This window comes from Diceros bicornis, chromosome 7, assembly GCF_020826845.1.
Source record: "Diceros bicornis minor isolate mBicDic1 chromosome 7, mDicBic1.mat.cur, whole genome shotgun sequence".
Taxonomy (NCBI): domain Eukaryota; kingdom Metazoa; phylum Chordata; class Mammalia; order Perissodactyla; family Rhinocerotidae; genus Diceros; species Diceros bicornis.
In genome coordinates, this window is record NC_080746.1 from 70,370,810 (window position 1) to 70,385,761 (window position 14,952).

At 46.1% G+C, this 14,952-nt stretch overlaps 1 protein-coding gene across 1 annotated transcript in view; it reads right to left on the reverse strand.

Moving 5' to 3' along the window:
* DKK3 (dickkopf WNT signaling pathway inhibitor 3) overlaps positions 1 to 1,554 on the reverse strand; it is a 41,919-nt gene extending 40,365 nt beyond the window's left edge. The window contains exons 1-2 of the mRNA XM_058545991.1: positions 1,475 to 1,554; positions 637 to 881 (exon numbers count right to left, since the gene is read on the reverse strand). Coding sequence (XP_058401974.1) covers positions 637 to 849 — 213 coding nt within the window. The 5' untranslated portion in view covers positions 850 to 881; positions 1,475 to 1,554. The remainder of the gene's footprint in view (positions 1 to 636; positions 882 to 1,474) is intronic.
* Between the last annotated feature and the right edge of the window lie 13,398 nt (positions 1,555 to 14,952).

Here is a 14,952-nt window from a genome sequence, read left to right on the forward strand (position 1 = left end):
GCCCAGGGCTGACTCCAAAGCATTCTTGCGGTGGAGGTGGGGCTGCCTTTCGCATTGCCCCTCCTCCTCTCACTCTTCACCCTCTGACGATGTACACCGCTGGGATTTAGGATTCCGATTTTCCTTCTCGGCCCCCCATGCATTTTGGGAAGCCCAGACAGATTACCAGCAAAGCTCAGGGCTCTGTCCCCACATGGCATGCTTACTGTGTCTTGGGAAGATGGCACAAGCTCCAAGCCCAACGGACAAGCTAGAACTTGAGATGCCTGGAGCTTCCTCAGCCTCTACAAACCGCAGCGCTGGAATACCAGGGGCCTTGCAAGCGTCCGCTTACACAGTGGGTGGGGGCAACTGCACACTTGAAGACAATTGCGGGGTGGTGGCCGGCAGCCTGCTGGCAGGTGGTGGCCTGGCTGGGTGGGTCCAGCCGGAGGCTCTCGGTGAACAGGCCCAGAGCCAGATCTCTTGGCAGGAAGGCAGAAAGAGGTGGGAGTTGGGATCACCCTGCGCTGCCTCCAGATCACTCCGAATCTGCTGCCGGCCCTTCCCTGCCCCTTCGCGGGACCGAGAACGCTGGCCAGCGCTCGGTGCACTCTTCCCCCAGCCCCGCGGCCCTGGCCGTCTGCACGCACCCACCTCCTCCACCGCGCTGCGCAGTTTGTGCTGCGTGTCCTCCATCAGTTCCTCAACCTCGCGGAACATCTCGTTGAGGGTGGCCTCCTCCTGCGGGTAGCTGAGCGCCGGGCCGGGCTCGACGGGAGCCGAGGTCTCTGTCTGAGCCGGCGCGGGGGCCGTGGGGACCGCCGCCGCCAGCAGCAGGCACAGCACGGCGCCCCCGAGCCGCCGCATCTCCGCTCTGCGCCCGCCGCCGCCGCCGCCGCCTGTGTGTGTTCCAGAGCGCGATCAGAGCGCGCCGACCACCCCCTCGCCTGCCCGGCCGCTCCGCCCCGCCGCCCCGGGCACTCCGAGCCCCGCCCGCCCCCGGCGCCCCCCTTCCCCGCACCCACCTCCAGATGGGACGAAACCAAGTCCCCTCTGGACGCAGCTCCCCCGGACAGAGGAGCCTCCCACCCGCTCCAGCCCGGGCCCCCGCGCCCAGATCCCCTCGGTACCCCTACTCCCATCCTCGTGCACGGGCTGAGCTCTGCCCCCGCCCCGAGTGACGGCTCCCTCCCCTGAGCAACGGAACCTGGGTCCCCCCACGCTAACAGCCCCCAGCTCAGCTCACTCCAGCTCCGTCCTGGGTTCGAGCCCTGCCCCCTCCTGGACCAGGTCAGAGCGCAGCTCTAGTGCAGCGACCCCACTCCCACCCCAACCACAGGCCAGTCCTCTTCTGGGGTGGTCGGAGAGCAGGTCAGCAACCCTTGCGCGGGGTCAGAACCAAGTCCAGCGCCCGGCCCCTCACCCACCCAAGCCAGACCGAGCTGAGCTATCCCCTATCCCCATCGCCGACGCTCCGCGGCCGCTCACCCACCGCGACTGGACAGAGCTGCGCTCCGGGCTAGACCTGCCAGGCGTCGCCGGAAGGCCGCCGCCGGGCTGCGGGAGCGGGAGCGGCGCGGTGGGCGGGCCGCGGGTGCGGGGAGCGCGGCGGGGATGCAGCGGCGCCGGTACCCGAAAGAGCCCGCAGCGCGCGCCCCGCCCGCCGGGCCCCCGCCCCGCGGGAGGGGCCGAGCCCAGCCCGCTGCCATTGGCCAGCCAGGCGCCGGCGACCTCACGCCCCAGGCCTGCCTCCTGGGCCTTCGCGGTCGACTCAACAGGAAGCCGTGCCCCGCGGCATCCCAGTCCATTGTCATCTCTGGCCTGGGTTCCTGCAGCCGCTTATGGGAGAGGGGGAGGATGTTCTTCCTGCATCCCACCTTGCTCTTTCCAGGCCATTCTCCACCCAGCATGCAGGATAAAAATCGCAGCCCCACAGCCTGGCGTTCAAGGTCCATCACAGGATGGCCTTAATCTGTCTGCCATGGTTGACGCTGTGCTCCACCAAGAACACCCACTTGTAGCTCCCGGAATAGGTCCCGAGAATGTCAGCAAGCTCCTTGAGGGGGGCACAGCAGAGTGGTTAAGACCAGACATCCGCAGCCTGACCACCTGGTGGGAATCCCAGGTCTGCTCCTTAGGATCTCACCAATCTGGCCGAGTTACCAGATTTGTCTGCGCTCCAGTTAGTCCAAATGTAAAATGGAGGTTATAGTGGTGAGCGTCCCTCGTGGTTAAGTGCACCGCGTGCAGGGGAGCGTGCGGCGCGTGGTTTGGGGGGGGATATAAGTGTTGCTGTCACAGTGAGAGCAAGACTTTGTCTTACTCCCAGCAGTCCCCCCAGCGTCTAGAACAGGAGGCGCTCACTATTTTTAAACAATTTTTAAAATGTGTGAGTGCCTAGAACAGGGAGCACTCACATATTTTTTGAATAAATGAGTGTTTTATTTGTCAAACCTCCTCCCCTTGGCCTGGTTGACTCCTCCCCATCTTTCATGACTCAGAATCTCTCCTGACCTGCCCCGACCCCTCCCCGTCTCTCTCTTGGCTCACCCAGCACCACGCACGTGCTTCCCCATCCCAGCCATGACTTGCCACGGTCTGTCCGGTCACTGGCTTGTGTTCCCCCAGCTCCTGGGAGGCAGGTACTGACTTGTTCACTTTTGTGTCACCAGGGCCACAGCCATAATCCACACTTGGTCACTGAAAAATGGATGGGCTGATCATTATAATAATAGGTATTGATATTTCAATATAGCAACACCATTACTGAGCACTCACTATGTGCCAGGAACAGGTATTAATTCATTGAATTCTCAAACTACCTCTGAGGTTGGTCCTATGACTTGATTCCCATTTTTACGAGTAAGAAAACTTTCCTGAGGCCACACAGCTAGTAAGTGATTGAACTGGAATCTGACCCCCGGAATCGGGCTCGAGAGCCTCCACCCTTCGCTGCCAAGCTCCTCTGCTGTAAAGCTGGCCTGGGAGCTGCCGGAGCCAACTGGGGAGTATGAGATGAGCAATTTCTGTAGGTGACCACTTGGAAAATGTGTTTGGGGAAGTTCAGGACATGCCATCCCAAAATATGCTGTTTGGGCATATTGATTATTTTGAGCTGAAGGCACTTAAGAAACAGCAGATGAGGGGGCCGGCCCCCTGTCTTAGCGGTTAAGTGCGCAGGCTCCGCTGCTGGCGGCCCAGGTTCGGATCCTAGGCGCGCACCCACGCACCGCTTCTCCAGCCACGCTGAGGCCGCGTCCCACATACGGCAACTAGAAGGATGTGCAGCTATGACGTACAACTATCTACTGGGGCTTTGGGGGAACAAAAATAAATAAATAAAATTATTAAAAAAAAAAAAAAAAGAAACAGCAGATGAGGAGGAGCTCTCTGCCCTTTTCTACCTAAAAACAGGCCCTAAAATTTCCCATGAGAGAGGTGCCCTCTCGGTACCAGGAAGAGAACATTCTTATCACCAGAGACTGGAAGTCAGTGCCAAAATGGATCTGTACAGACCAACCTACTAAAATAGCTCCTATCTTTCACTCGTTTCCCATTAGACATCTCCTAGTCACTTCCCCACAATGTACTGTCCCTAACCCAAACCTCCTTGGCCTGTCATTTCCTCACAAATTTATCAATCCTTTGTCTAGAAGATGTATAAGCTTTCTGCTCTGGTCGCTTCCTCAGGTCTTCATTCTCTTGTGAAGGCTCCTGTGTACATGTAAAATTTTAATAAAATGTGTATGCTTTTCTCCCATTGATCTGTCTTATGTCAGTTTAATTCTTAGGCCTGGCCAGAGACCCTAAGAGGACAGGGTCCTCTTACAGGGACCACGGCCTCTTTGTTGTTCATACACCTGAGTCTACGGCAGAGTGTCACTGGGGGAGAAAGCATTTTGGGGGCCTTCTTGGCATCGGGCACTGTGCACACCCCAACTCTACAGTGAGGGCATGGAGACAGAGAAGTCAGGCCACGTGCTGAGAGCCGGACAGCGAGTAAGCTAGCGGTGGGCCTGGAGGTGGACTCGGGGGGTGGCTGACTCTAAAGCCGGGGCTCTTATGCCTTGCTTCTCACGACTGCCTTTCTTTGCAGAACTCTCCAAATCACCGTTTATCACCAAGATGTGGCTTCTAGCCGTGTTCTCTTCAACTTCCAGGCCTCTGGGCTAAGTCCTCCTGAAAATGCAGGGAAAGCCCCCTCGCCCCAGCATCCCCTGCTCTGTCCCCTAGGTATTGGACACATCTGGCACCGCTATTCCTTAGCTTTCTGGGGATGGCTGAGCCCATGCAAGGACCCAGAGCTGAATCTCCAGGTACCCCGCCGTGCCAGTTCAGGCACACACACTGGGAAGAAAGGAAAGCAGAACTGGAGGCCGCTGCCGGGAGTTTGGGGCCAACTTTTGGGGCCACAATTTTGGGCCAAGCCAAGAGTTGCAAATTTACAGAGCAAACCATGCTCTTCCAGTCCTCCACAGTATTGGCTTAGAAGACCAGGAATTTCCCCAAACAAGACTTGTTTTCTGCCTTACATCTTTGCCATGAGATCTGGAGGTCTAGACTTTCAGACTGAACTTAAAAAACAATTGTTGAGCTGCTCCAAGTGTCAGGTGAAGGGCTACATGTTTTCTCATATGGGGTCTAAACTGTGTACTTCTAAATATAGGAATGTATTAATAGTTCCATTATTAAGTGACACTACCAGCAAAGAAAGAGGTAAAAAAGAAAAAAGAAAGGAAAAGTAAGAAAGTCTACAGTCCTCAAATATAAGTGCCCTTCCTGCCCAGCTTCGTGCCAGTCCTGTCCCCAGCCTGAGGCATCCACAGGCACGGAGCAAAGGCCCTGGGGTCGGCTGCAGAGATGGGTCCCAGCCAGGAGCACACGTGGTCTGGGCTCCAAGAGGCCTGGGGGCTGGGGTAGGGAAGCCCTATGAGTTTGGGGCCTGAGTTGACAAAGGGTCAGTCACACAATGGCCATCGTGAGGGGACAGGCACAGGGGCACACAGAGCAGGCAGAGACGTCCAGAGCTGTCCAGATCAATCCTCTTTAGGGTAAGGAAGTTTCTAAAATTCCACCATTTCCATTATACCACTGGTCTACGTTCTATATCAATTAGGACATGTGGTTTTTCTTTTAGAGCATCAGAAGCAGTTCCTGGAATCATCATTTACAAATTCTAAGTTCACACATTTTCTCCATTGGGTCCCATTTCATGATCGAGAAAGTGGCAGCAGAGTGGTTGTAACCTGCTGAAAATTACCTACAAGGTTAGCACCCACACAGCAGTTTCACATCTAGCTGTCTACCCTCCAGAAACTCGTGACCATGTGCCTAAGGAGACATATATAAAGATGTTTATTGAAGCACTACTTATAATAGCAAAAATGTGAAAACCACTTAGTTGTGTTTTTCAGCAAGAGAAGGTATATGCTAGTTTCTACAAACAATAGAATACAGCAAAGTAATGAACAATATATCTAGGCAACAACAACACAGATAAATCTCGAAAGACATGATGTGGAGTGGAAAAGGCAATTTGCAAAATGATATGCACAGAATATTATTTGTTCGTATTTAAAAAACACAAAACAACAGTATATACTGTTTATGGATGTTACAAATATAGTAAAAAGTACAGAGCTGTGCAGGCTGCCTCTAAAGTGGAAGGTGGGGGAAGAGATGGAGACCGTCTTCAGTTGTATTTATAGGATTTTGTTTCTTGAAGAAAGAGAGTGTACCAGCAGGGAGGAGTTCTGAGGAAAAGTGTCCAAATAGTCACATCTGTTTAATCACCACAGTTGATTAACTACATGTGGGCATGTGAGTGTGTCTGTTGTATTATTTCCAGTATATTTGAAATAGTTTGTGAATAAATTGAGACCCAAAAAAAGGAAAAGGCAAGCCCCACATCCCCCACCCCAAACAAAACAAAACGTAAACCACTTAGGGCTGAACAGACTTTTCTTAGATGTGTTCTTGACAGAAATGCTCTCCTCCCCAAGGCCCAGCGGTGGCTCCCGTGATGGTGAGGTGAGAGGCAGGAGTGGGAGGGCCCCCACCAGGCCCCGGGGCATTCTCTTCATAAAAGGCCCTCTGTCTGCTGGAAGGGTTAGGAGCTTTCCTCCTGGAGTGGGTGGAAGGAAGGGGAAGCCAGAGCCGGGGGCTGGCTCTGGGCAGTAGATGGGGCTTCTGTGTCGACCCCACCACCACCAGGGGAGGGAACACTACTCAAACAGGGAAGCTCAGACATCCAGAAATACAGGCACTCAGTCTGCATACGTGACTGTTATGCACTGATTTTTAAAACTTTAACCATTCAGAATAACTAATTAGATCAGGGGAGAGTTTATTACATATTTCTCTTTTTTTCTTTCCCTTCCATCGTAAATAGACTAGACTAAACATAACTTGGGAACAAAAATGTGAAGAGTTGGCTCAGAGATAACGTATCTGCACGGCTAGTCAGTATCTATTTTCCCTGCCGAAATGCAAGCCACATGAGATTGCACAGGATGCCTGTCCCTGCTGCCATCTCCAGTCCAGCTCGGGGCCTACAGAGAGTTAGCACTCAATAAAGATATGCTCAACAAATGCAGGCCTGCTAGGGGCTGGGGTCCCAACCCGTAAGGAATCTACAGTCTATGAAGAAACAGGGAAGTAAGCAGATAATGCCAGGACAATATGATGGAGGAAAAGACAGAGAGAAACTGGCAACTAAAGAAAGGGAAGGTTGGGAAAATAATAGAAGCTAACTCTTTCTAGAATGTCCATCCCTGGTCCAATTAACTCTGGTGGAAGTGGGAGATCATGTGGTATTCCCGTGGATGACCTGCCTCTCCCATCCCTTTGATTGGACCAGAGAGATTCTTTCTTGACCCATCAGATTCTTGACCCATCAGATTCTTTCTTGGATTTTGAGGTTAGAGACCCCATTCAGCTGCTTGAGGATATGGGAGATCAAAATTTGGCCAGCCTGAAATATATCTCTTTACCTTGATTGTTTTCTCTGAAGGACATTTGACCTCCCCCACTAACTGCCTAAAGAATTTGACATGGTGGCTCCTTCCTGGAACAGATCTTCTATCATGATGGCCGTAAAGATAATGTAGGATAGAGGTTACAATAGGAAAGGCACCAAGCCCCTTTTATCAAAAACTCTGTCTCTCCCTGACCACATTATCTATAGATGACCCTGAAAAGAATTGTCATCCTGAACTCTGAAGTCCCAGGCCACTACCCACCCTCAACACGCTCCTCGCCTTTAGCTGCAATACTTAAGCAAGCAGCCTAGACAGAGGGACGAGTTGCTCATTTCTCAGTTTCTCCCATGTATACATGTTATTAAACTTGGTATTATTTTCTCCTGCTAACCTGTCTTGTTAATTATTTGGCCAGCCGTAAGAACCTTAAGGGAAAGGGCAGAGGGAGATTTTCCCTCTTCCCCCGACAGTTTTGGCGTAGTCGGCAGGATCCACACTGGCTGGCAAGTTGCATTCTCTGGCTGGAAGACCTGCCTTCTCCCTGGACTACTGCAGATGATGAGATACGGGAACACCTGACAAAAGCCGGCAAAAAGGTAAGACTTCTTACCATGTCAGCCTCCCGGAATCTCTATCTGCGGAGTCTGGCGGAAAGAAATGGTGAGAATCTTTTCTCTTTCTAAATTTAGATTGGCAGGAGAAAATATTTGGGAAACTAGTTTCTTGTGCTTTTAGTGACTCTTGGTTTAAATTTGGTAGAGTACTCTTGGTTTTGATCTTGATCCCTTTTCCTCCCAGAGTAGTCTCTGTCTTGTTCTGTGTCCTGAGAAAACTTGTCTTTGTGACCAGTGAGAATCTTCTCCTTGGTCTCCACCATACGGAAGGTGCATTTACCGGGGTGCCCCTTGGTGGCCAGTTGAGTAGACTGGGGTTCCAAACTGTCTCTTTGTCTGGCTGTGCCAAGCTCTCAGGGGAGTTTGTCATAAAGGGCCCAGTCCATAAGGGCTTTTGTCGTCTTAACCTTCGTTGCTTGTTAGTGCTGGAAAAATCCCATTCCAGTATCGCCTGCCCGGTGTCACAGATTAGCGGGTCTGTGACTGGAGGCATCCCACACTATTGTGGGAGACCGGAGACACCGTTTTCACTACACAATCCTTACCGCCTATGCAACGAAGGTCTTTACTTTCTCTGAATATCTTTGGGAGTGAATTCTGTGGATCACGGGGGCTACATCATCTGCACCCTCACCAGGGATGCCTCTTGCGTTCATGGTAGATTTATTATAAGCGTGGAAAGTTACCTCCGGGTCTTTCCTTAAAAAGGCTTATTGGTTCGAGTCACTATTGGAATAAATATACAAATAAAGATCCTACTCATCAATGGCCAGATGACGGATCCTTTGAATTAGGAAAACTTCTAAATTGGGGGAAAAAAAAATTGTTTTGAGAGCTCTCACATAATTGTTTAATTGGTACCTAAAAAAATGCCAGAAAAAGGAAGGGAAAAATTTAAATAGCCTTAAGACCTTGACTCAGGTTACAATTGAATTGAAAACATGTAAAAGTGTAAGTATTGATAAGATTATAAAGGTTGGAATGTTTGAGCTAATTTTATATAAAGAGGTTACATCAACTTTGCCTGAGTATGTTTTAAAATGTCTGACTGGGAATGCTTCCCTTGTCCAAAATTAGAAGACCAAGACCTATTGATAAAAGTCTTAATGAAAACTGTGTCTAGAGGTATAAGAGGTGATAAAATTTACATGAAATTTTGTAGGAAAAAAACTGATGTTATTTCTGTTACAGAACTGGTTAACAAAAATAATAACTTAAATGATGGCTAATTTTATCTAATGTCTTATGAAGGCTTGTAGGCAATCTAAATAATTATTGGGAACAAGTAACTAAATAGTTGTGAAAAAGATGAATGTTGGGTGAACTTTAAACAATAATTATGTGTTATGGTGGTTACAGCTTCCAAACTCTTTTTGGTAACTTAAAACTTTAGAGTTTTGCTAAATTTTATGATAAAAATTCAATTGAGTATCTAGATCATTTCCAAATAACATAAAATATTAGACATTGATTGCTAAATGTACGTTTGTCTACTTTTGGCTTTTCATTACAGGAAAACTAAAAGGTGTTTTGGGTCTATTGGTAAACGTGTTTTATTAAAAGATTGTACTATAAAGTAACATATTTCTAGAAGTTATGAAGTGTTTATAAATTTTCCAAGCCACAAGATACTAATGTAAAAGAAAGTTTATAATTGTTTACTTAGTTTTTACTTACAAATTAAGGTTTCTAAGGGTTAAAATTTCTAATTAGTATGTGTGATTGAAGCTACTAAATATTAAGAAAAATATTTCTGTGTACAAGGAAAGTAAGATGTATAAAAAAGATACAAAGAATAAAAATATTTTGTTTGATTGATTAAGAAAGATAAATTTGTCTTCAAGTACTAGGAGGGAAAAGAAAGACATGGGACAAATTCTGAATGTAAAAAGAAAGTTCTAAGTTTGTGGAAGAGAAATTCTGGAAAAGGAGTTTTTGCATGGTCAAGTTGGCTAAGATTGAAATGAATTTAATTAAATAAATGAGTTTTAATAGCAGAAGTAAGCTGGTGCAAAATTAAAATTTGGTCTTCTCTCTCTTAAAAAGATAATTTGCTTAAACTTGATAAAGAGGTTACAAAAGATTTTTCTTTACCTTTGAGTAAGTCTACCTAAAAAAAAAACCTGTTAAAATAATTTCCTGTGTTCAAAAGACTGAAGTCTCTCTATTAAGGCTTTTTGGACTGTTAAGGCTCTGTTTGCTCTGACTTTTTATATTTGTGACAAGCTCCCCAAAATTCATATCTTAAATAAAGTCTTTTTTTTTACTTTTTTTCTTTGAGAATTTTCAAAGGGCCCTGAAACTTCTCAAAGAAATTTGCTCTCTTCCTATAAGGAAGAAGATACTAAACTCATTAGACTTATTCAGTACGTTAAATTACATGGAAAGCATTGCCAGACAAGTGATGATAAGCCTGCTTAGGTGGTATTTTGTGGGTAAATGTTATTGATATAAGTGTTTTAAAATTATATAACATTACTGAAGTTCTGATCTGTCCTGGTTATCAGTCATAATTCTGGTTATTATTATTTTAAAGTGTTGTGTGTCACAAAATTAACCAAATTTCCCTGTCAGTTGCCATTTTGAGGTCTTGTTGTTTACAGACTTATTTCTTTGCTCTAATGCTTTTACAAAATGTTTCAACTTCAAAAAAATTCATGAAAAGGACTCTGACATTTACACTGGAACACAGTGACAAACTTTCTGACAAACTTTCTGATCATAGAACTGAACTTGGTAAAAAAACTACAGAAATCTGATGGAGAGACTAATAACTTCATGAAGCTGCTAACAAAAAGATTGAGATCAAAAATGGATTACACAGGACTGAATGAACTGATAAGGATGATTATAATTTTTATGATTGTTCATTTGAAGTATTGCTGAATTTTTAATGTTTTGTTTTTTCAGATTTAAGGAAAACTTTTTCTCTTTTCTCCTGAGCTAGCTATGACATAACAATTTGGTAAATGATACTTTTGTAAGCAAAATTGAAATATTTACCTTTTTCTCTCTACATGATCCCTCCAAGATTTGGAAACTCTTAGTGAGTATTGTTGTTTTCATGGCAATATAGTTATTTGCATAAGTTCAATAAGAATCTGTTCTCCTTATAACAGGACACAATTGGAAACACTGGTTATATTACCAAGGCTGTGACTGGAACATCATCTTTGTGATATAACCATACAGCTTTTGAGGAATGAAGATTGGACTTTATGGAATAAAGCTACGTCAAAATATTGGCCTGGTACCTTATGTTCCAAGCAGCACTTACCAGGATAAGTTAAGAATGTCACTTATCTGGCAGGTACAGGGAACCTCAAAATATTTTGGGGGAACCTCGGAAGAGAGGAATTCACCCAAATCTGTAGGTATTGCAGGCAAAGTCTGATGACAAAATCCTTGGCTTGGCTTTCCTGGCCTCAAGAGGCCTTTGAAGTTCAATCTGAGATTCCTTATAAAAAGTTCCAGCAAAGCAGATTTAAAAGAGCCTATGTGATCAATTGCTATTCTTGCTGTACTTATGTAAATAATTGGGCCAACTTTATTGGAACTAGACTTATTTTGCAAACTAGTTAAGTTTTAATTTGGCTATCTTTGAAAAAAATGAGGGCGATTTTAGAGAGAAAAATTATATTTCAGTAAAAACTATAGTATACATTTGCAGATATTAGATCCTAGTTTTGTTAATTGTCTTTTGAGGTTTTTGTTTTATATCTGTTGACTAGACTGGATCCTGATTTCTTCTAGTCTCCTGAAATATCTGGCTACAGATATCCAAACTAACGTTTTTGATTTTTTCCATCATTTTCATTTGGAATCACTTTGAACTGAACCTGCCCTTTTTCCTGAAGCCTTACAAACTGAAGCTGATGGACTTGATACAAACTTAAGAGATTACCCGATGACATCATCAGAGACATTTAAACTGCAAAAGATACTTTGACGCTGACATCTAAAATTCTTCTTCACTGGCTGTCCTCTGAACTCAAAAACTGGTTTACAACTTGCTCCAACCATTAACCTTGTTTTTCTTTCGTTTACACAGAAATGCTTCTATTAAATACTTGATTGCTTGCTTCCACAATATAGGCGTAACCTAGAGAGCCCACCTGCCTCACCACCTTCCAAAAGGAACTTAATTGAACTGATCTATTATCAGGACTAAGAAATATGTTCAGTGAGATGAAACAATCTACCAACTCAGCTTCCGGACTATGAAACTTCTTTAAGTTTCAAAAAGACTGTGAAACTTTTAGTTTCAAAGGCGGGACTGTGGGAGATCAAAATTTGGCCAGCCTGAAATATATCTCTTTACCTTGATTGTTTTCTCTGAAGGACATTTGACCTCCCCCACTAACTGCCTAAAGAATTTGACATGGTGGCTCCTTCCTGGAACAGATCTTCTATCATGATGGCCGTAAAGATAATGTAGGATAGAGGTTACAATAGGAAAGGCACCAAGCCCCTTTTATCAAAAACTCTGTCTCTCCCTGACCACATTATCTATAGATGACCCTGAAAAGAATTGTCATCCTGAACTCTGAAGTCCCAGGCCACTACCCACCCTCAACACGCTCCTCGCCTTTAGCTGCAATACTTAAGCAAGCAGCCTAGACAGAGGGACGAGTTGCTCATTTCTCAGTTTCTCCCATGTATACATGTTATTAAACTTGGTATTATTTTCTCCTGCTAACCTGTCTTGTTAATTATTTGGCCAGCCATAAGAACCTTAAGAGAAAGGGCAGAGGGAGAGTCTCCCTCTTCCCCCGACAAGGACAAAAGTCAATACGGAGAGAAAAAGTCAGAGAGATAGGGCTTGATGGAGAGAGACGTTTAGAGACATGAGATTCTATCAGCCTGAGACGGGGTGGGTGGGGGGGTGGGAAGGAAGAGAGAGGCTGCTTCATTCCTTGATGCCATCTGATTCTCGGTTCTAGTCTTTCATGAGTCTGAGATCCAGCTGTACCACATGCCCTTAGACTAGGAGATGGTTTTGGATTCTTCTCATATACTTCCCTTTTGGTTGGAGCCGGGTTTAGTGACTTTCGTTACTGGCTACCAAGTTGCCCTAAATGTCTGGGGTGGGGCTGCCTATATTCTAACAAGGCAATCCTCTTCCAGGAAGGTTTGCATTTGAGGAGGTTACTACCCCTCTCTGAGACCCGTGAATTAGAAACAGGGCCACCAGGTCCTGCAGGACAAGGAAGTGTCAGCCAGGGGCATCCTCTCCTTTGCTAGCTGACCCCTGACCCGCAGTGCCAGCTCCCGATTTCATCGAGCCTTCCCAGGTCCTGTAACTTATAATTGTTCTGAAAAAATTGGTGCCAAGATTTTTCTGAATGGAAACTCCATCTGGCATTGGAAAGAGTGTTCACATGGATTCAGGATTTCCATGAGTAACAGCCACTGAAGATCCAAAACATACATTTAATTTGCCAAGTTTCCGTGGGTGGGTGAACAAAAGGGGCCCAGAGGACCATATTTCTGGCCATCACCCTTGGAACGCAGCACAGGAGGGACAAGCCCTCAGCCTAGCTGTCTTGCTTTTTTACTTAGCAGGTGGATTCAAGTGCTCTGTATATTCTTGTGTGTGTGGCTAAAGTGGAGGATGACTAAGGGCAAGAGAATTTTGGTGAAGCCCGGGCCAAAAGAGAAAAAGCAAAGAATTGATGTTCTTAGGCAACTATGGGAGAAGAATATCTAGAACTGTGTTTCCACTCAATTCTTGCCACTGTTTGGATACATAATGATGTGTTTATTTCTTCCCTGGAGCAATTTTCAATGCTGGCTGCATAACAGAATCACCTGGAAAGCGTGCTAAAAAATACAGATGATTTTGGAGATTCAGTGGGTAAGAGATGGAGCCCTTCAGGCTACATTCTGGAATGGTCCTTGCCAAGGATTCTGTTATCCCCAGGCCTCACTAAAAAGCTCTGCTCCCATCGCATCAGCCTTTCTCCCAACCTGCAGGACAGCAGGGCCAGGCCCAGCAGTGCTTGCTTTCCTATAGAAGTGACTGGAAGCTTCTGGAGTAGTGGAAAGAAGGCTGGATTTGGAGCTAGATAGTCCTGGGCTTGAGTTCTGGCTCTGACTCTCATTGCCATGACTGGAACATCCCAGGATTCTCTAGCTTACAGGCACCTTAGTGCCCAAACCACAGGGCTCTTAGCCCATACTTGCTGTCACTAAGAAGATAATCTGGGAAGTCCCCAAGGAGCGTGTTTGTGCCTCTGAGATTCAGTCCTGGTTTCCAGTGGCCTCTTCTACCATTATCTCCAGGACAGTTGTGCCATCTTGAAGATAATGGGCCAAGACTTACTAGGTAGTGTTCTCACTATCCTGGCAAGGTGTTTCCAGTTAAGTGGGGTAGCTGCTGTTGGTTTCTGCTACGTTAAGATTTTTGCTGATCAGCAGCAAAAAGGAATGAACTACTTATACACGTGACAACATAGATGCATCTCGAATGTATTATGCTAAGCAAAAGAATCCAGACTCGAAAGGTTATATACTGATTCTACTTATATGATGCTCTAGAAAAGGCAAAACTATAGAGACTGCAAATAGATCCTTGGTTGCCAGAGGCTAGGATGGGGGGAAAGGTTGACTATAAAGGGACACAGGGACGTTTGGGGGATTCTATACCTTGATTGTGGTGGTCGGCACACGATATTGGTATACATTTGTCAAAACTCATAGAACTGTACAGTAAAAAAATCAATTTAATGTACCTAAATTATATCCAAATTAAAAGAAAACAGGGGTAAAAAGAGATAAAGTAACTTGCCCAAGGTCAGAGCAAGGCATTCAAGCAGGTCTGTTGAACTCTTGGGTCCAGACTTGAACTGCTCTGCAGTCTGGCCCCTCACAAACCTCAGCTGCTCCGAGGTGGAAGGGGCACTTCTCGGGAAATGGGCTCTGTCTGTGGTCGGGAATGTCAGACAAAGAGCCAGTGTGGGGACATCATGGAGTGGGGAAAAGAACTATGTGCTAGTCATGGTTTTGCTACCTTCTAGATTTATAATCTTGGATAAGCTAATTTCTCTCTCTAAACTCTAGTTTTCTCATCTTTTAAATAATTTCTTTGTTAAAAGAGAGCAATGAAAGCCCACCTGAAGAAACAAGTCTTGTTGGGAGGCCCTGCAGGGTCATTGTAAAGGGCAGGGGTCCTGGGGCGCCCCCAGCCTGTGTTCTTCCCCAGGCAGGTGACCATCTATAGAAGAAGGACAGGACCTCCTCTTCCATCTCCTCAAGGAGCCAACTTAAGTATCTTATGGAAGACCACCCAACTTCCTCTACATCTATCTCATGGGACTATTGTGGGTCTAACAAGAAATAGTTCCGTAGGGCACTCAGCAAGCACCTGGTGCTGA